Source organism: Bufo bufo, chromosome 4 (genome assembly GCF_905171765.1).
Source record: "Bufo bufo chromosome 4, aBufBuf1.1, whole genome shotgun sequence".
Lineage (NCBI taxonomy): Eukaryota > Metazoa > Chordata > Amphibia > Anura > Bufonidae > Bufo > Bufo bufo.
The window spans coordinates 258,873,519-258,895,738 of NC_053392.1; the positions used below are offsets into that span (position 1 = coordinate 258,873,519).

Here is a 22,220-nt window from a genome sequence, read left to right on the forward strand (position 1 = left end):
CCTTAAAGTGGCATCAGTGCTAATCACTATACAGGGAGTGCAGAATTATTAGGCAAATGAGTATTTTGACCTCATCATCCTCTTTATGCATGTTGTCTTACTCCAAGCTGTATAGGCTCGAAAGCCTACTACCAATTAAGCATATTAGGTGATGTGCATCTCTGTAATGAGAAGGGGTGTGGTCTAATGACATCAACACCCTATATTAGGTGTGCATAATTATTAGGCAACTTCCTTTCCTTTGGCAAAATGGGTCAAAAGAAGGACTTGACAGGCTCAGAAAAGTCAAAAATAGTGAGATATCTTGCAGAGGGATGCAGCACTCTTAAAATTGCAAAGCTTCTGAAGCGTGATCATCGAACAATCAAGCGTTTCATTCAAAATAGTCAACAGGGTCGCAAGAAGCGTGTGGAAAAACCAAGGCGCAAAATAACTGCCCATGAACTGAGAAAAGTCAAGCGTGCAGCTGCCAAGATGCCACTTGCCACCAGTTTGGCCATATTTCAGAGCTGCAACATCACTGGAGTGCCCAAAAGCGTGTGCAAGGTGTGCAATACTCAGAGACATGGCCAAGGTAAGAAAGGCTGAAAGACGACCACCACTGAACAAGACACACAAGCTGAAACGTCAAGACTGGGCCAAGAAATATCTCAAAACTGATTTTTCTAAGGTTTTATGGACTGATGAAATGAGAGTGAGTCTTGATGGGCCAGATGGATGGGCCCGTGGCTGGATTGGTAAAGGGCAGAGAGCTCCAGTCCGACTCAGACTCCAGCAAGGTGGAGGTGGAGTACTGGTTTGGGCTGGTATCATCAAAGATGAGCTTGTGGGGCCTTTTCGGGTTGAGGATGGATTCAAGCTCAACTCCCAGTCCTACTGCCAGTTTCTGGAAGACACCTTCTTCAAGCAGTGGTACAGGAATAAGTCTGCATCCTTCAAGAAAAACATGATTTTCATGCAGGACAATGCTCCATCACACGCGTCCAAGTACTCCACAGCGTGGCTGGCAAGAAAGGGTATAAAAGAAGAAAATCTAATGACATGGCTTCCTTGTTCACCTGATCTGAACCCCATTGAGAACCTGTGGTCCATCATCAAATGTGAGATTTACAAGGAGGGAAAACAGTACACCTCTCTGAACAGTGTCTGGGAGGCTGTGGTTGCTGCTGCACGCAATGTTGATGGTGAACAGATCAAAACACTGACAGAATCCATGGATGGCAGGCTTTTGAGTGTCCTTGCAAAGAAAGGTGGCTATATTGGTCACTGATTTGTTTTTGTTTTGTTTTTGAATGTCAGAAATGTATATTTGTGAATGTTGAGATGTTATATTGGTTTCACTGGTAAAAATAAATAATTGAAATGGGTATATATTTGTTTTTTGTTAAGTTGCCTAATAATTATGCACAGTAATAGTCACCTGCACACACAGATATCCCCCTAAAATAGCTAAAACTAAAAACAAACTAAAAACTACTTCCAAAAATATTCAGCTTTGATATTAATGAGTTTTTTGGGTTCATTGAGAACATGGTTGTTGTTCAATAATAAAATGAATCCTCAAAAATACAACTTGCCTAATAATTCTGCACGCAGTGTACACACTGGCACCATGGTTCCCGCAAGAGAGAGAGGAGCTAAAGCAGACAAAAAACAATCTGTATCGCAGAGTACAACAGGCTCATTGAGGGTGTTGACCTCTCTGACCAGTCTCTGGAACTTTATTTGGTAAAAAAGAAAACTATAGCCTGGTACAAGAAGGTGGCTACCTACTTTTAATTCTTATGTAATTTACAAAAAGACTTAGGGAACAATTACATTTTTAGAATTCCCTTAAAAAATTCAATCAGAAAAGACTCGAAAGGTATCACTTTATGCACCCTGTCCCTGCTACTAAAACACAGAGGTACCCACAAAAAACATGGCCGAAGAAGGGGCACTTTTTCTTACCCCTTTTGCCCTACAGAACCAGGAATGTGCAGTTATCCGTAAACTTATCATACTGCAGTAAACTATTTAAGTAAAAACCATATCTAGGCAGAACCAAAAAATAGATATTGTCACGCTGGCAGTCTGTGCTCAATGCTGTCTTGCTGCCCCATGCAGGTGTGGACGTTGCTCTACTCTCCCTGTGTGAATTGGTACAAGTGCTCAGTGAACTCTCCTTCAGCATTAGTTGGTCTTTTCCTAGTGCTCTCAGCCCAGCTGCTAATTAATGAGCTGATCAAACTTCATATTTAGCTGTGGATCCACTTCTTTGCCTGAGTTTTGAAGTTGTCTAGTCTCTAGCAGTAATCAGTTAAAGGAGTTATCCCATCTTAGACAATGGGGGCATATCGCTAGCATATGCCCCCATTGTCTGTTAGATGCGGGTCCCACCTCTGGGACCCACACCTACAAGTAGAACGGAGCCGGAGAGAGTTGTGGCTGGAGGACCCCGGTTTTCCCGGGGTCCGTCCACCACAAGGCGCAGCTCCCCGCCTCTCCCATTGAAGTGAATGGGAGCGCACCGCACATGTGCGGCCACCCCTCCCATTTATTTCTATGGTGCCGAGGGAAATAGTCGAGTCAGCGCTCTGCTATTTTCGGCGGCTCCATAGAAATGAATGGAGGGCAGCTGCGCATGTGCAGTGCGCCCTCCTCAACTTTCTCCGCTCCGTTCTCCTTGTGATGGGACCCGCGATATGCCCCCATTGTCTAAGATAGGATAACCCCTTTAAGGTGTGATCTCTCATTTGAATAGCCATGTACCATACCTTGCTGCTAATTGTCTTCTGCCCCAAACTTGGAATTGCTATCTGAATTGCGCACATACTCTGCCTGCCCCGACCATGGAATTGTTATCTGGAATACACACTTACTCAGCTTGCCTAGATCTTGGACTGTATTCGTCTTCTGCCCGATTTCTTAGTGCTTTGCACCGGTATCTCTGACCCCCGTGGGTCTGTAGCCAACTATACAAGGTCTAAGTCTCTCTAGAAGGGTTAAAGGGTGAATACTAGGAAACCTCCAGGACAACACCCTCAGGTTTAGCCCAAAGTCAAACTGGTTAGTTAGTACAATGGTCCACACCCACTGCCTGTTGCAGATATATAATATCTAGAGAAGAAATTATAACTCATACTTTACACACTTTTCAATTTATGGAGGGGGTGTCTCCTATTATTGTAAGCACATTCATACCATCCTAACTATGATCAGCAGGAAACACAGGTGCACGCACACATGCATAAAATAATTTAATTGTTTTATTAAAAATTTGTAATATCTACAAGTAGAATGTATGTACATTATACTATACTACACTATATTATACACTAGAAGTATTCTGGAAAGAATATGCAATTTTCATATTCAAGTAGAGGAAAGTAAAGTATCTTAATTACATAGAAAAAATATATATTAGTAATTATGATTCCTTGACATAAAAAATGCCCTAATTTCAATTTATTATATTGTTTTATACTGTGCCATGCTGAGGATCAAGTCAAGCAATACACTAGAGTACTACTGTGAATGCCTTTATAGGAAAATTAAATAATAAAGTATGTAATGGTAGAGTGCAGGTGAAAAATAGTAATAATAATAATAATAATAATAATAATAATAATGTACATTGATAAGAGCAGCTGATATGGAAAAAATAGTTGTTTAGTAAGTATTTATTAAAACATCAATAGTAACATTTCATAGGAAAATTAGTAAATGTATCTATACAGATAAATAAATCATATAGATTACAGATATATCCACCTTTACCTTTTCTTCAATGTTGCTAAGGACTATAATTTCTCACCAAACAAATTCAATATACTATAATATCATGACATGCTAGGAGAACCCTTGCCATGCTGAAATTCGCATAACAACTAGTGGGTGGCAAAAAATAAGGGGAGGTTTATTATGACAGGCATTGTGTAAACCTGTCTTAATTTGCCCTGTGTTATTATACTTGGGGTCCATGTATGGTCTCCTGTGAGCCAGAACTGAAATATACTCCTACCAAGAGCTTAGGTAGATTTGTGGTATAAAATAATGTGTGAGAGAAAGTATCAGAAAAAGCTAAAAAATTGCAAATTTTGTCACAAACTTGGACTTGCACCAAAAAGTGCAACTTTTTTTTTCTACCATTTGGCATGGAAACTTGATAAATTTCCCCCATATACTTCATATAGTATCGTAGACATCTCATGACACAGCTTTGAGAAATATTTTTTTTTTGTTAATCAATCTTTTCATATGTTGGGTCAAGAGCAAAAGTAAAGGTAAAGCAATATTTGAGGATTGGTGCTTTGATTTACATTCTAAAATATGATGAAATTTAACAAATGCACCGTTTTGCAGCCGCATCCGTGATCCGTGTTTCCTGTCCGTCAAAAAAATATGACCTGTCCTATTTTTTTGACGGACAACGGTTCACGGACTCATTCAAGTCAATGGGTCCGTGAAAGAACACGGATGCACACAAGATTGGCATCCGCGTCCGTGATCCGTGGCCGTAGGTTACTGTCATACAGACGGATCCGAAGATCTGTCTGTATGAAAGCTTTTTCAGAGCTGAGTTTTCACTTAGTGAAAACTCAAATCCGACAGTATATTCTAACACACAGGCGTTCCCATAGTGATGGGGACGCTTCTAGTTAGAATATACTGAGAACTGTGTACATGACTGCCCCCTGCTGCCTGGCAGCACCCGATCTCTTACAGGGGGCTGTGATCCACACAATTAACCCCTCAGGTGCTGCACCTGAATGGGTTAATTGTGCATATCATAGTCCCCTATAAGAGATCAGGGGCTGCCAGGCAGCAGGGGGCAGACCCCCCTCCCGAGTTTTAATTTCATGGGTGGCCAGTGCGGCCCCCCCTGACCCCCCTCCCTCCCTCTATTGTATTATTTTCATTGGTGGCACAGTGTGCGGCCCCCCCGCCCCCGCTCCCTCCCTCTATTGTATTATTTTCATTGGTGGCACAGTGTGCGGCCCCCCCTCCCTCCCTCTATTGTATTATTTTCATTGGTGGCACAGTGTGCGGACCCCCCGCCCCCCCCTCCCTCCCTCTATTGTATTATCATTGGTGGCCAGTGTGCGGACCCCCCGGCCCCCCCTCCCTCCCTCCCTCTATTGTATTATCATTGGTGGCCAGTGTGCGCCCCCCCCGGCCCCCCCTCTATTGTATTAATATCATTGGTAGCCAGTGTGCGGCCTCCCCTCTCCCCCCCGATCATTGGTGGCAGCGGAGAGTTCCGATCGGAGTCCCAGTTTAATCGCTGGGGCTCCGATCGGTAACCATGGCAACCAGGACGCTACTGCAGACCTGGTTGCCATGGTTACTTAGCAATATTAGAAGCATCATACTTACCTGCTGCGCTGTCTGTGACCGGCCGGGAGCTCCTCCTACTGGTAAGTGACAGATCATTAAGCAATGCGCCGCACAGACCTGTCACTTACCAGTAGGAGGAGCTCCCGGCCGGTCACAGACAGCGCAGCAGGTTAGTCGGGGGATCGGGGGGGGGGAGGGGGGTGGAGAGGGGAGGCCGCACACTGGCCACCAATGATATTAATACAATAGAGGGGGGGCCGGGGGGGCGCACACTGGCCACCAATGATAATACAATAGAGGGAGGGAGGGGGGGCCGCACACTATGCCACCAATGAAAATAATACAATAGAGGGAGGGAGGGGGGGCGGGGGGGGGCCACACTGGCCACCAATGAAATTAAAACTGGAGAGGGAGGGGGGTCTGCCCCCTGCTGCCTGGCAGCCCCTGATCTCTTATAGGGGGCTATGATATGCACAATTAACCCCTTCAGGTGCAGCACCTGAGGGGTTAATTGTGCGGATCACAGCCCCCTGTAAGAGATCGGGTGCTGCCAGGCAGCAGGGGGCAGTCATGTACACGGTTCTCAGTATATTCTAACTTGAAGTGTCCCCATCACCATGGGAACGCCTCTGTGTTAGAATATACTGTCGGATCTGAGTTTCATGATGTAACTCAAATCCGAGCCGGCTGGCGCTCTGACTCTCCTGCTCTACACCGGCCCCGCCGCTCACTCCATATATTTAACTCTAAAAAACTGTATGTGTAATACTAATCCTCCTGCCCTGCCTGCAGACTTAATTTTTAATTTGAAAAATCATCTGCAGCCGCTCATCTCACTAGATTCTTACAGCTCCGGTAACAGCAGGCAGTGCGGGCGGCGCTCACTCACTGACGTCAGGTGCCTGCTCCTCCCACTAGGCGGCGCAGGCATGACGTCAGTGAGTGAGCGCCGCCCGCACTGCCTGGAGCTGAGTAGCTGAGTGAGAGCCTGTGAGTAAGACTAGAATGAGCAAAAGTTTAATTTGCACTTGCAGGATACGGATTACTAGGATTACAGTTTAAAATGTTAACAATGTACAGTTGTACACTCCTGTGAGCGGAGAGGGGAATCTGTGGATGGCACAGTTATGGGAGGGGGATCTGTGGATGGCACTGTTATGCGGAGGGGGATCTGTGGATAGCACTGTTATTGGGAGGGGGATCTGTGGATGGCACTGTTATGGGGAGGGGGATCTGTGGATGGCACAGTTATGGGGAGGGGGATCTGTGGATGGCACAGTTATGGCGAGTGGGATCTGTGGATGGCACTGATATGGGGAGGGGAATCTGTGGATGGTACTGTTATGGGAGGGGGATCTGTGGATGGCACAGTTATGGGGAGGGGGATCTGTGGATGGCACTGTTATGGGAGGGGGATCTGTGGATGGCACTGTTATGGGGAGGGGGATCTGTGGATGGCACTGTTATGCGGAGGGGGATCTGTGGATGGCACTGTTATGGGAGGGGGATCTGTGGATGGCACTGTTATGGGGAGGGTGATCTGTGGATGGCACAGTTATGGGGAGGGGGATCTGTGGATGGCACAGTTATGGCGAGGGGGATCTGTGGATGGCACAGTTATGGGGAGGGGGATCTGTGGATGGCACTGTTATGGGGAGGGGGATCTGTGGATGGCACTGTTATGGGGAGGGGAATCTGTGGATGACACTGTTATGGGGAGGGGGATCTGTGGATGGCACTGTTATGGGGAGGGGGATCTGTGGATGGCACTGTTATGGGAGGGGGATCTGTGGATGGCACTGTTATGGATGATCTGTGGGGTTGCCCAGACGGCTAGGCCCTTCACGGTAGTTATTAACCCCATTCAGCAGTCCCCCATTCACTGAAGGGGGGATTGCTGAAAGGGGTTAATAACTACTGTGAAGGCCCCCCCAGTGGCGATGAGGGCGTGGCTTCATGGGATGGGGGCATGGCTTCACGTGGGCTCGTGCCCGGATGTCTTCAGACCCTAGCAACGCCCCTGGTCTGACCTATAGTACCAAACATGGCAACTCTCATTCATCTGGCCAAATTGAGTAGCCTACAACACTCTAGCAAACATCCTTCTTTATGATGATTGATAAGGAACAGGGGATGCACCCTCATCAGTCACACATTGATGATCAATCCTTAGCCTAGGACAAAAGAATGGATTGATGTGGTATACAGTAAATTTTTACTTCTTGCTGTAGCATATTGACTTTATATGCTGTCCATTAAAATACTCTCTCAAATAAAATTTCTGTAACAGTTGTTTGCTTTACCAAGCCACAATATTATCATCCAGCGTATACATTAAAAAAGTGTTGTTTTTTTTACATTAGAACTTGTGTATACTAGCACATGTACATGTGATCCATTTCCTAATGTCGACAAAGCTCATGAAGGAAGTCATATTTCCTGAGTTGGCTTGGTGGATATATAAGGTGTGCAATAAGCTGCCTACACACATATCCCTTGGTGCTGTCTTGGGCAAAAAGGGCAATTTATCAGAGTTGCAATAAGGGTTGATTATTGGCTTTTGGTTAAAGGGTGGCAGTATTTCTAAAACTAGGAAGTCTGTGAATTGTTTGAATGCTGCTGTGGTGAAAGTGTATTATCAGGGGACAAATTGCACTATTGTAAATAAGCAACATGGAAAATGCAGAGCACCTTGCGCCATTGATGTGAGAGGTAAATATCAGCTATAAAGATATGTGAGAGCAAAGATGCTACAGTCGAGCATCTCACCTACAAAATTAACCAGATGTATATCCAAAATAACACTTCAGTGAGCCCTATTGTGTATGTGACTCTGAAGCAGATGGATGATCACTGCAACTCTGCTAACAAAATTTCATCAGCAGAAAAGGCTTTAATTTTTGAGGCAGTATTGGAATTGGACCTCTGCTTATTGGGGGGGTTTCTCCAATGAGTCACGTTTTCTGCTTCATTGAATGGATGGATGTTGGAGCGTCAGACAAGAAACATCAGAGAGCAAATACCCTGCAACCATTGCTGGAAGAACACAAGCTGGTGATATGGTCTAGAGAATGTTTTTGTGGCATTATCTGGGCCCACTCATCCATCTGGAAGACACTGTCATCTGATTTGGGTATTAATCTATCCTTGTAGATCATGTACACCCATACATGCTGATTGTCTTCCCTGGGGCAGATGGGATCTTGCAGCAAGGCAAAGCACATGTCACACAGCTAGAAATGTACTGACATGGAAGAGCATGACCATGACTATTAAGTACTGACCCCCCTAATTTCCCAGACTTGAACCCAATTGGATCACATCGATCATTGTGATCGCTCTATGGATACTCCCCTGCACACCCTCTAGAACAGGCATCAGCAACCTCCGACACTCCAGCTGTTCTGAAACTACAACTCCCACAATCCTCCTCTCACTTATATGGGAGTTACAAGAACAGCTCAGTAAGTGTGCATGCTGGGAGTTGTAGTTTCACAGCAGCTGGAGTGCCGAAGGTTGCCAATCCCTGCTCTAGAAGATGAGGGATGCACTGCAGTCAGAAAGGCTCCATATACCTGTGACAACCTACTAAGACCTTTCTGAGTCCCTCCCACCCATCTAGCTGTTGTCAGTGCTTCACATGACTGTTAGGGCTCATGCACACGACAGTATTTCGCGTTCAGTATACTGGCCTTTTTTTAGTTCAGTATGCGGTACATATACTGAACCATTCATTTCAATGGTTCAGCAAAAAAAACTGAAGTGTCTCCGAGTGCATTCAGTTTCAGTATTTCCGTATTTCCATACCATGAAAAGATAGAACATGTCCTATTCTTGTCTGAAAATCACGGTGCTTGGCTCCATTCAAGTCAATGGGTCCGCAAAAAAAACGGAAAATGCATCCGTATGTCTTCTGTATATGTTCCGTTTTTGCGGAACCTTCTATTGAAAATGTTATGCCCAGACCAATTCTTTCTATGTAATTACTGTATAATGTATATGGCATACGGAAAAACGGAAAGGAAACATAAACACAACGGAAACAAAAAACAGAACAACGCATCCGTAAAAAACGGACCGCAAAACACTGAAAAAGCAATACGCTCGTGTGCATGAGCCCTTACTCTGGATAGTAGTCTTAGAAATTCACAAGTCATGGCAAATGCACCATTCTCTGCAAAATTCTGTAAATTTTTGTGATATTTGGTCAATTTATGATATCCCCACTTTTTAATGTGCTTAATGTTTAAGGGATTAGACTTGGATTATGGCTCATTTACTATGTGCAACTTTTGGTAGTCTCAAAAAAAGTCTATGCCAAGCAACTCCCTGGTGCACTTTTACACATAAAGGTGCAAACCACATTGCGTTAATTCTAAATATATTATTAAGGCGCACCAGTTCATACATTTGGAGCAAGCACACAAAGCAAAGATAGAACTGGCACAAATACAACCACAAAAAATAAAATGATAAAATGATAGAGAGATTAGTATACTACTCTGGGTTTCTTAGTAATTTGTATGCTTTGTCTTGGCGCCAATGTTTCTCATTATGGAGAACTCTCTCCCACCAAATAAAATAAAATAAAATTACAAACTGAAACAAACCAAATCTGAAATTAATGAATGTATATGTATATGTATGTATATATATATATATATATATATATATATATATATATATAGTGACACAGTGCGGGGTTGGTTGGTAGATGGGAGTTACTTTCCTCCCAGCATGTGCTGCTGAGACTGATTTTAGGCAAGTGAGGCCACTGGTGCATCCAGGGGACGGGAAGGGGGGCAATGGGGCAATTGGTGAGAAGTGGGGGGAAGTGGCGGCGAGGCTCAGAGAGATGATCGCTAACAATGTGGAAGCGCTCATCTCCATAGTCATCTGTATCGCCTTCCTCAGGACAGCGATACATATAGCTGTGCTGCGGCGTGGCAGGGGAGGGAGAGGCATGTCACTTCCCTGTTCTTATTATAGGCTGCACTAGGCCGGCAGCCTATCAGAGGCCGGTGCAGGCGGCGCAATGATGTCATCACGTCGTCTGAGCCTTACAGCGCGGGACACAGGCCAGAAGAGGCCTGCATCGCATCGCTGACATGGAGGTAAGTATAACAGTTTTTTTTTTAAATATGTACAATACTTTTACTGGCACATGATTTGGGGGGGGGGGGGGCTCTTGTTACTGGCACATGATGGGGGGGCTCTTGTTACTGTCACATGATGGGGAGGCTCTTGTTACTGGCACATGATTGGGGGGCACATTTTACTGGCACATTATTGATGGCACTAATTACTGGCACATTATTGGAGGCACTTATTACTGGCACATTATTGAGGGCATTTTTTACTGGCACATTATGGGGTGGCACTATGGGGGCACTTCTTACTGGCACATTATTTGGTGGCACTATAGGGGCATCTACTGAGGCCACAAAGAAGGGGTATTTTATATCAGGGAATCTGTACAGTAGCATTTTATACTGGCACACATTATGGTGGGTACTATGGGGAAGGGGTAGAGGAGTATTATGGGGTCATCTACGGGGGGACTAAGAAGGGGTATTTTATACTTGCAAATTATGGGGGACACTGAGGGCATCTACTGGGGCACTATATATGGGGAATTTTATACTGGTACATTATTGGGGGCACAAGGAGGAAGGGGGAGAGGAGCACTATGGGGGCATTTACTGGGGGCACTATATAGTGGTATTTTATACTGGCACATCATGGGGGCACTATGGGGACATTAGCTCAACTGGGGGCATTACAAGGGGTATTATTTGCACTGTCACATTATAAGGAGAATTATTTCTACTGGGGGGGCATTATGGTGGGCTTTATTATTCCCCCATGGTATGAGCCCCATTATAGCAGCACCAGCCTCTCCCTGCTCTGCTATCCCTCTGCCCCTTCTCCAAATCCTTATTATGAAATCTTTCTCATTAGAATAAAACACAATATCAGCTCCACCGAGCCCCCCGGCCAAAATGTTGAAGTGGTGTCCGAGATCCCCAAGGACCAAGCCAAGTAATTGTAAGTTTTCATGTGAAATTTGTTTGCTATACACATATAGCATACACTGTGCCACACAATATACAGTATACCTCTACACTGTGTAGTTTGTAGTGATGGCCAGTTCGCATTGTTCGCCCGTGAACATATGCGAGCTGCCTTTTTTTTTCACAAGTCCGGCGAGGCACAGGTAAGCCCTTACCTGTGCTTGTGCGCGAGCCGGTCTGAAAACAAATGAGGTCAGCGGGAGCAGGCAGTTCCAAGAACAACCCGATGAAGGAACTGCCTGCTCCCGCTGACCGCACTTGTTTTCAGACCGGCTCGCACACAGGCACAGGTAAGGGCTTAACTGTGCCTCGCCGGACTTGTGAAAAAAGATGGCAGCCCGCATATGTTTGCGGGCGAACAATGCAAACTGGCCATCACTGGTAGTCTGTTTTATAAGCACCAATGCTTTGTGGCGGCAGAAAGAAAATAATCTGGAAGTGCCCCTCCTGAGACCAGGCTCTGGATCCGCCACTGGGTGAGGTCAAGTACCGGAGAAGATCTCACATGCCAGTCCGGGCTTTGCGGACGCCTAGCTGTCTTAAAAAAGCCAGCTCTAGTGCAGTAGGTATGTTAAGGTGCTTGTGGCTGGATGCTCTGGGAGGACAGGCTGACGAGATCCAGGACTTGAACTCTTTATGCGGATGTGTTGCTAGGTGTAAACACATACCAGGGCTTGACCTCTATACGAGGTACCAGAACTTAAAACTAAGGTGAAGTTGTTTCCGTTTTGTTAAAACTGATAAGTGTGAATAAAACACTAAATTCTGGTTAAGAACTATTTCTGTGCCTCTGTACTGCATCCTCTCACCCTGCCTAACAAAGCAAATCCCCACTTTATATTTATATAAATAAATAAATATATATATATATATATATATATATATGCGCCATAACTCATAATAGCTTGGTGGTAAAGCATCTTTCTATTTCACTCATTATCTGTGGTGGCCTCATGCTCTGGACACTCACTATTGTGACCTTTTGACAAGTCTGATTTAAGCCTGAGATCAGTGGATGGTATTGTACAATAACCCCTTCATGCTCAAGAAAGCCACGAATAACAAATACAATCACAGGGGAAATTTTTTGAAGCATCGTGCGATATTGTTCTTTTTCATATAGATTGCTCAAAAGAGTTTTCAGCTTTCCATCTATAACATAAACATTTGTTTTGCTGAAAAGCAAGCAATAAAGCCCTTGTCAATGTTACTAAAAACAGCTTCATAAATATTAAAATGCTGAAATCAAAATATTCTGAATGTTATGAGAGCAATTTTCAGTTACCTTGGTAGACAAAATGAAATCCCTTGGCTGGGGCACCATTTGTTGTGCTAAATCTCAGTAGGATGTGATTAGAAGTGGCTAACGGCATTGTCTCTCCTGAAAAACAGTTAATTATGATATTAAGAGACTGACTTTAGTTTTCATGCAAATATTCTAGGTAGGTACACACAATGAAACATTATAATTGGATGGCGAACTAAACGATTATTTTCATAAATATTGGATGGCATCTTACATATACTTCATTCAGTAAAGATCTGCGACAGCAAACCTTCCATGAAAAAGGGATAACACATGCAAGGCTTTTGTGTGCATTTAGTTTTTTCCTCAATCCCATACTTACAGTATATTGAAGAAATAGGATATGCAGACCTGATCCCTAATGAAGCTACATTTGGGTGGCGATACACGTGGGGTTTTCATCCCTCTCTGACACGTCTCTGGGCTGGCCTGCATTTTGTTAGATTTTGCTGATGTGATGTTGTGATGTTTTTTTCCCGGACTTACTAGAGTATTGTTCCCTGCATTATTTCTCTTGTGGGTCCTTCATCTGACTAATCTACTGTGTGTTTTATAGGAAGGTGTGTGTACTACACTCATCATGGGGGTTTTACTATTTCTATGCTTTGTTGTATTATGAGGCTTTTAAATGCTTTTAGTTATTCAGTTGTGTGTCATTGATGCATTATTAAACTTTTATCTTATTGTGCAGTATGTTTGAGGCCTATTGCACACGGACGTTTTTTTTTCCCGTTTACTGGACGTTTTTTGCGTTCCGTATACGGTCCGTATACGGAACCATTCATTTCAATGGGTCCGCAAAAAAAACGGAATGTACTCCGTATGCATTCCGTTTCCGTATTTCCGTTTTTCCGTTCCGTTTTAACATAGAACATGTCCTATTATTGCCCGCAAATCACAGTCCGTGGCTCCATTCAAGTCAATGGGTCCGCAAAAAAACGGAACACATACGGAAATGCATCCGTATGTCTTCCGTTTCCGTTCCGTTTTTTGCTGAACCATCTATTGAAAATGTTGTGCCCAGCCCAATTTTATCTATGTAATTACTGTATACTGTATATGCCATACGGAAAAACGGAACGGAAAAACGGAACAGAAACGGAAACACAACGGAAACAAAAAACGGAACAACGGATCCGTGAAAAACGGATCGCAAAACACTGAAAAAGCCATACGGTCGTGTGCAATAGGCCTGAGGCTGCTTTTTCGACACCACCTGCTGCTTTTTTTTGTTTTGTTACAAGTGCTCTTTTGCTTTTGTGGCAGTTTTGTATACTTGCTATTCATTAGCAGTGTCAGCTTGTTGGTCAACTTACAGAGCTATGAACTGGGTGAAGGAATAAATATGGTGACCAGCTGTAAAATCTTATTTTTCAATGTAGTTACACCAGAAAACAAACATAAATACACAGCTAAATCTCCCATACAGCATTTTATCCTCTTCTTTTCTTCACACATCTATACCAGTAGGTTCCAAAGCCGACTTCAGACCACAGTTTTAAAATTATTTTCAAGTTGAAAATTGAAGTCCAAAGTTATTCATCAAAGTCTTGCAAGACTTCGGAGATAACAAATTTCACCTCCGCAGAGCTCATATATTTGAATGTTGTATGGAGATTGATATAGCATTTAAACAAAGTTTTGAGAGAAGTGACTAGATCTATGATCCCACTTCGCTCAATGGTCTGCAACTTAAGGCCCTTTTATATGGGCCAAAGTTCAAGTCAATTGTCAGTGATTATTTTGGATAACTGTGTACCACCAATTATCTGACAAAATAAAAAAAATAAGAAAATAATAATAATAATAATAATATTAATTATAATAATAATAATAATAATAATAATAAGAAGAAGAAAATAACATTATATGCAGCTCCACTGCTTTCAACCCCATCCCCAGCAACCATAACCCATGCATTTCATATATCAAAATTAACATTTTGAAGAGGGGACATAATGCAAAAAAAAAAATATTAAGTAAATAAACTATTAGCTGCAAGATATGCTTTTAAGCAATAAAACTGAGAAAATGTGAAAATAGAATATTTTACAATAAGACTATCAAGGGGCCAGGTTAGGAAAAGGGATAAATGGCCTGGTCTTGAATTGGTTAAAATGACTTTAATAAGGACAGATGATTAGGCAGAAGGATTTAAATTCCACATGTGCATTACCAATTAAGTAGGGCTGTCCAGCAATCAGCTGGTAACCAAGCAAACATTTCTTTGTTGGTTGATTGCATCTTTTAAAACATATCTTCTGTTAGCAGGAAATCCCCCCATGAATGGAATTTTCACCAGGGCACTTGTTATCTACCCATGTAGAAGACCCTAAATAAGCATTGTCTGTTTTGTTGATTGCCACTCATTATGTTTAGATCTGCATTATGCTTTCCATTTATATATGACATTTATATATTATGTACACAAGACCAAGCCTTATTTTTTTTTTCCCCTTGAGATGTTCTAGTCAAAGTTTAGTAATTTTTTGTTTCTGTTTCAGAATTATGAGCATTTGTTTTTCATCTGAATCTTTTGTTTGGTGCTTTCATACATGGGGCAGAATTAGGGAGCATTCATGCAAAACAGACAAGAACAGGACATGCATCTATTTTGCGGAACTGCAGAACAGACATATGTATGTGCATAGCACATGGTGTGCTGTCTGCATTTATAGTGGCCCCATTAAAAGGAACAGGTCTGCATCCAATCTGCAAAAAATGCAGATTAGATGTGGACCAAAAATATGGTCGTGTGAATGGCGCTGTCACGGATGGTGTTGCAGAAAGCTGGAACTTATAAATAAACATCCGACTGGCTTGATCCCAAACTAAGGAGCATATGGGTGAGCCCTATAAAACCCCTAGAGCTCTCCCTGACTGCTAAGCCCATGCAAAGATCTTTATGGTAGAGGATTGCATGTCCACGTACCTTATACTATCTGACACCTGAAAACCCTATAATAGTGAGGGGACACGACCACCGGCTCCCTGCACTTAATACGGACGGAGTCAAGGTCACCTACAATCAAGCCAGCAAGTAAACACAAATAAAGGAAACAGACTTATCTGAGGAATCAGGAGAAGGAGCATCCAGCAGTGAACAACTCATCCAGGAAGAAGTATAAACCGCAAAGTGAGGTAGTATGAGAGGGACTATAAAGGGAGGCAATCAGTGTAAATAGATGACAGCTGGGAGAAGGAAAGGAGATGAGAAAGTGAAACCAAAACAAAGAACATCATGCAAGAGGTACAGAAGAATGTCTGTCAGACCTTCTCAGAGAGCTGGCGATGACAGTACCCCTCCCTCTACGAGTGGACTCCGGACACTCAGAGCCCACCTTCTCAGGATGGGACCTATAGAAAGCCCTGATGAGACGAGTGGCCTTAATGTCCGCCACTGGGACCCACATCCTCTCCTCAGGACCATAACCTTCCCAATGAACGAGGTACTGAAGAGAACCGCGGATAATGCGAGAATCCACAATCCTAGAGACCTGAAATTCAAGATTACCATCAATAACAATTGGAGGAGGAGGAGGGTACAGTGGGTTGGACATACGGTTTTAATAGGGACCTGTGAAAAACATTATGGATCTTCCAAGTCTGAGGAAGATCAAGACGGAAGGCAACGGGATTGATGACGGACAAGATCTTGTAAGGCCCAATAAACTTAGGACTAAACTTCCAGGAGGGAACCTTCAGTTTGATATTCTTTGTAGACAACCACACCAGATCACCCACATTCAGGTCCGGACCAGGTAGACGTCTCTTATCCGCCACACGCTTATATCTCTCACTCATCCTCTTCAGATTACCCTGAATCTTTTGCCAAATAAATGGCAAAGACGAGGAAAATCTCTACTTATCAGGTAAACCAGAAGACCCCTCTCTAGAGAATGTCCCAAACTGCGGATGAAACCAATATGCACCAAAAAATGGTGACTTATCAGAGGACTCCTGGCGACGGTTATTTAAAGCAAACTCAGCAAGGGACAATAAAGAACACCAATCCTCCTGATTCTCTGCCACAAAACAGCGCAGATTTGTCTCCAGATTCTGATTGACGCGTTCGGTCTGGCCATTCGACTGCGGGTGAAAAGCAGAAGAGAACGACAACCGAACCCCCAAGTGAGAACAGAAGGCCTTCCAGAATCTGGAAACAAATTGCGTGCCCCTATCAGAAACGATGTCTGAAGGATTGGGTAACCCAGGAAAGGGAATGAAATGCACCATTTTGCTAAAACGGTCCACTACTACCAGAATCACAGTCTTCCCAGAGGAACGAGGTAGGTCCGTAATGAAGTCCATGGACAGATGCATCCAAGGACGGGAAGGAATGGGTAACGGGAGGAGAGAACCCGATGGCCGTGAATAAGGGACCTTGGCACAAGCGCAGGTCTCGCAGGCTGCCACAAAACCCTCAACCGTCTTACGAAGAGCCGGCCACCAGAATCTCCGAGCAATGAGATCCACTGTGGCTCTACTCCCCGGGTGCCCAGCAAGGACAGTATCGTGGTGCTCCTTAAAAACCTTGTGTTGTAAAGCGAGAGGCACAAACAACCTCCCAGGAGGACAAAGATCAGGAGCCTCTTCCTGGGCTGCCTTAACCTCTGCCTCCAAATCAGGATAAAGAGCAGACACGACCACCCCTTCAGCCAAAATGGGACCCGGGTCTTCAAAGTTCCACCCTCCCGGAAAACAACGTGACAGGGCATCAGCCTTCACATTTTTAACCCTAGGGCGGAACGTGACAACAAAATTAAACCTAGAAAAGAATAAAGACCATCTGGCCTGTCTCGGGTTCAGACGCTTGGCTGATTCCAAGTAGGCCAGATTCTTATGGTCGGTCTAGCCAATGGCGCCATTCCTCAAAAACTAATTTGATGGCCAACAACTACCTATCTCCCACATCGTAATTTCTCTCTGCGGAGGAGAGTTTCCTTGAGAAAAAGGCACACGGTCGCCATTTGGCAGGAGAGGGACCCTGAGACAAGACCGCACCCACACCCACCTCAGAAGCGTCCACCTCAACAATGAAAGGTAGAGAGACATCAGGTTGTACCAAGATGGGAGCAGAAGCAAAACTCTCTTTGATACTAGAAAAGGCCTTAAGCGCATCTACCGACCAGGAGGAAAAATCTACCCCCTTTTTAGTCATATCAGTGAGTGGCTTAACAACAGACAAATAATTCAAAATGAACTTTCTGTAATAATTGGCAAAACCCAAAAACCGCATCAGCGCCTTCTGATTCTCAGGAAGCTCCCAATCAAGCACAGCGCAGACCTTCTCAGGGTCCATGCGAAAACCAGAAGCGGAGAGAAGAAAACCCAGAAATTGAATCTTTGGAACCGCAAACACACATTTTTCCAGTTTAGCGTACAATTTATTCTCCCGCAGAATGAGCAAGACCTGGCGTAGGTGGTCCCTATGAGTTTTGAAATCAGGAGAAAAAATCTAAATGTCATCTAGATACACCAGTACAAATTTCCCCATTAAATGATAAAAAATGTTGTTCACAAAATGTTGGAAGACGGCTGGAGCATTCATCAAACCAAAGGGCATAACCAAATTCTCGAAATGGCCCTCAGGGGTATTGAAGGCCGTCTTCCATTCGTCCTCTTCCCTGACCCTGACCAGGTCTTATGCCCCTCTTAAATCCAACTTAGAAAAAACTTTAGCCCCAACAATCTGGTTAAACAGGTCCGGGATCAGAGTAAGGGGATAAGGGTCACGAATTGTGATACAGTTCAGCTCCCTGAAATCCAGACATGGTCTTAAAGAACCATCTTTTTTCTTAAAAAAAACAAAAAACAGCAGCAACAGGGGACTTCGAGGGTTGGATGCGTCCCTTTCTCAGGCTCTCAGAGATATAAGTATGCATAGCGACTCTTTCAGGTTGGGAGAGATTGTATAAACGTGATTTTGGCAGCTTGGCGCCTGGGATGAGATGAATAGGGCAATCGTACTCCTGGTGAGGGGGCAGCTCCTGGACACCACTCTCTGAAAACACATCCGAAAATCCAGAGAGAAAAGATGGTACAGTCTTGGTAGAAACCTCTGTAAGAGAGATTCCATGAGGCAATTCTCTCTGCAAAAGTCACTCCAACCATTTATTTGCCTTGCTTGCCAATCAATGGTGGGGTTATGTTTAGTGAGCCAGGGTAGCCCCAACACTAGAGGAGTAGGTAATCCGCTTAGGACGAAACATGGATCAACATGAGCATCACAAACAGTCAAACGGATATTGTGAATTATGCCCTTTAACGATTTTTAAGAAAGTGGAGCGGAATTGATAGCAAAAACAGGTATATCCTTTCCCAAAGTGCATACCTGGAAACCATGTGTTATAGCAAATTGATTATCAATGAGATTGACAGCTGCTCCACTATCTACAAAAATCTCACAAACAATGTTCTTGCTATCTAGCGCCACCCTGGCAGGTAGGACAAATCGGGAACTACAAGCAAACGGCAAGCCTTCAATTTCCGCATCAACCTTGCTGATAGTAACAGATGGAAAGTTTTTTGAGGTTTTTTTTTCTTTTTGTTTCTTTATTACCTTCAGAAAACTCCCTGAATCTCCTAGAGGGGCAAACATTTGCCAAATGATTTATACCCCCACAACAGAAACAAACCCTCCTCTGAGAGCTGAATCCTCTACTATCAGAGGCAAGAAATTTCAGCTGCATGGCCTCCTGCTCAGAGGGATTTGAGAGAGACTGAGGCCCCTGCGCACTGAATGAGACCGCCCCACTGTCCTTGGACTGAATATGACAGGAAGGAGTGGTCTCTACTCTCTCTCTAAGACACCTGTCAATACGAGCAGCTAGAGACATGGCAGACTCCAACTAGACAGGTCTCTCATGAAAGGCAAATGCATCTTTCAATCCCTCCGAAAGACCATGGCAAAATTGACTTCGGAGTGCAGCATCATTCCAACCAGTATAAGCTGCCCATCTTCAAAACTCTGAACAATATATCTCTGCGGACTGTTTACCCTGGCATAAAAGACGCTGTTTAGATTCAGCCAGAGCAATACGATCCGGGTCATCATATATCTGCCCCAGGGCTACAAAAAATTTATCCACCGATCGGAGGGGCCGTGCCCCCACCGGCAGCGAAAAGGCCCAAGACTGAGCGTTATCCCTGAGCAGCGAGATCATGATCCCCACCCTCTGCTCCTCATCACCAGAGGAATGGGGAAGTAGGCGAAAATGGAGTTTGCAAGCCTCTCTAAAGCGAACAAAATTCTCACTACCCCTGGAGAACGTATTCGGAAGCGAGATGTTAGGCTCGGAACAAACTCCATGAACGCTAGCAGAACCGGTCATCTGAAACTAAGACACAGTTTTACGGAGATCTGCTACCTCCAGTGAAAGACCCTGCATGCGGTCAATCAAGGCTGAAACCGGATCAATGCTTAAGACGGTTATGGCGGTTTATAACGTCACGGATGGTGTTGCAGAAAGCTGGAACTTATAAATAAACATCCGACTGGCTCGATCCCAAACTAAGGAGCATATGGGTGAGCCCTATAAAACCCCTAGAGCTCTCCCTGACTGCTAAGCCCATGCAAAGATCTTTATGGTAGAGGATTGCATGTCCACGTACCTTATACTATCTGACACCTGAAAACCCTATAATAGTGAGGGGACACGACCACCGGCTCCCTGCACTTAATACGGACAGAGTCAGGGTTACCTACAATCAAGCCAGCAAGTAAACACAAATAAAGGAAACAGACTTATCTGAGGAATCAGGAGAAGGAGCATCCAGCAGTGAACAACTCATCCAGGGAGAAGTATAAACCGCAAAGTGAGACAGTATGGGAGGGAATATAAAGGGAGGCAATCAGTGTAAATAGATGACAGCTGGGAGAAGGAAAGGAGATGACAAAGTGAAACCAAAACAAAGAACATCATGCAAGAGGTACAGAAGAACGTCTGTCAGACCTTCTCAGAGAGCTGGCTGTGACAGGCGCCTTACCAATAGTGTCTAACTGCAAACTTAGACTAGACATTCTCCAAATGTATCAATTTAGCTGATGCTGGAGGATAATAGTGTAAGTTTTGTGTACATATAACATGTCTAGTCAACATTTAGTAATGTCTGCTTGTATTTTAGTGCATCTAAAGAGACACCTTTCTGTCTAAAGCCATAGCCTTTCCTCCACCTTGTCAGCCAAAACAAAAAAAGTCACATTAGTAAATGTGGCGCATGGCCTCTGCGCCAGAATTCCTGTTCAGTGTGAACAAGAATTTTGCTTTATTTACAATGGTAAACATACCCTATTGTCTTTTCTTTGTAAATTTGCTCAATGCTGTACAATGCTAGAAACTCACAATGTGAAGACACTGTAGAGAAGGCTATCAATTTTAGAATGTGATCAGTGTCATTTTACTAAGTAACACACAACAATAATTGTCTTTCTGTTCTCATGTTCAATCTCTTGAAGTATCCTAAAGGCAAGTGGCATTTAGAAAATGTGTTTACATATGAAATAGTAATAACTAGAGTTGAGCGGACACATGGATGTTCGGGTTCGGCAGGTTCAGCCGAACTTGAAAAAAAAGTTTGGGTTCGGGACCCGAACTTGACCCGAACTTGACCCCGAACCCGAACCCCATTGAAGTCAATGGGGACCCGAACTTTTGGGCACTAAAATGGCTCTAAAATAGTCCTGGCTAGAGGGCTGCAAAAGGCATCAACTGTTCTGCAAACAAATGTGGATAGGGAAATGACTTAAAATAACATAAAATACAGAAAAATAAAAAATAACAATCTGGATCTAGGAGTAGGAGGTTGAGGAGGCGGTGGATGGGTGGATGTGGCGGTGTAGGTTGACGTGGCGGTGTAGGTGGAAGCGGCAGTGAAGGAGGAATAGTTAGCCAACACTGATTTGTGTTATTTTTTATTTTTAAATTGGGGTATCCCCCAAAATATTGGGACATATAACAAAATAAAACAAAGAATAAGTGCACTTGAGTACAAGAATGGATGGTTGAGGCTGTTATAAATGTCTATTCTGCACAAGGTACGGACAAGTCCTGTGGGATCCATGCCTGGTTCATTTTAATAAACGTAAGCTTGTCCACATTGGCTGCGGCCTGTGATAATGCTCTATGCCGTGCTAAAAACACGTTCACACTATACACTGGCTGCAGGGCAGGTCAGCACCTCCAAGGCTGACAAAGCTTTTCCACATTTTGGCCATGCTAACACTGCCTTCTCAGGTGCTGGTGGTGCCCCAGCTGCATTGGCGACCTCTTCCTTCTTCTCTGCCTTCGCCTTGTGCTTCCACTGTGCCGCCGCTGTTAGGTGGGAATGCTATCATCAGCATGCGCATCTTCTGATCAGTAACAGATGTTTTCACTAAATTTAGTCCCCTGTCAGCAATGCAGAGCAGGGGTTCATTCACGGCAAAAGGGGGTTCATGTAACCCAGCAATAGAACAGAGGATTTTGAGAGATTTAGGCCCCTTCACCCAGGCACAGCAGGGGTTCATTCACGGCAAAAGG

General features: G+C 44.0%; 1 protein-coding gene across 1 annotated transcript in view; it reads right to left on the reverse strand.

Moving 5' to 3' along the window:
• CSMD1 (CUB and Sushi multiple domains 1) overlaps positions 1-22,220 on the reverse strand; it is a 2,494,699-nt gene that overhangs the window by 561,011 nt on the left and 1,911,468 nt on the right. The window contains exon 33 of the mRNA XM_040430026.1: positions 12,679-12,774. Coding sequence (XP_040285960.1) covers positions 12,679-12,774 — 96 coding nt within the window. The remainder of the gene's footprint in view (positions 1-12,678; positions 12,775-22,220) is intronic.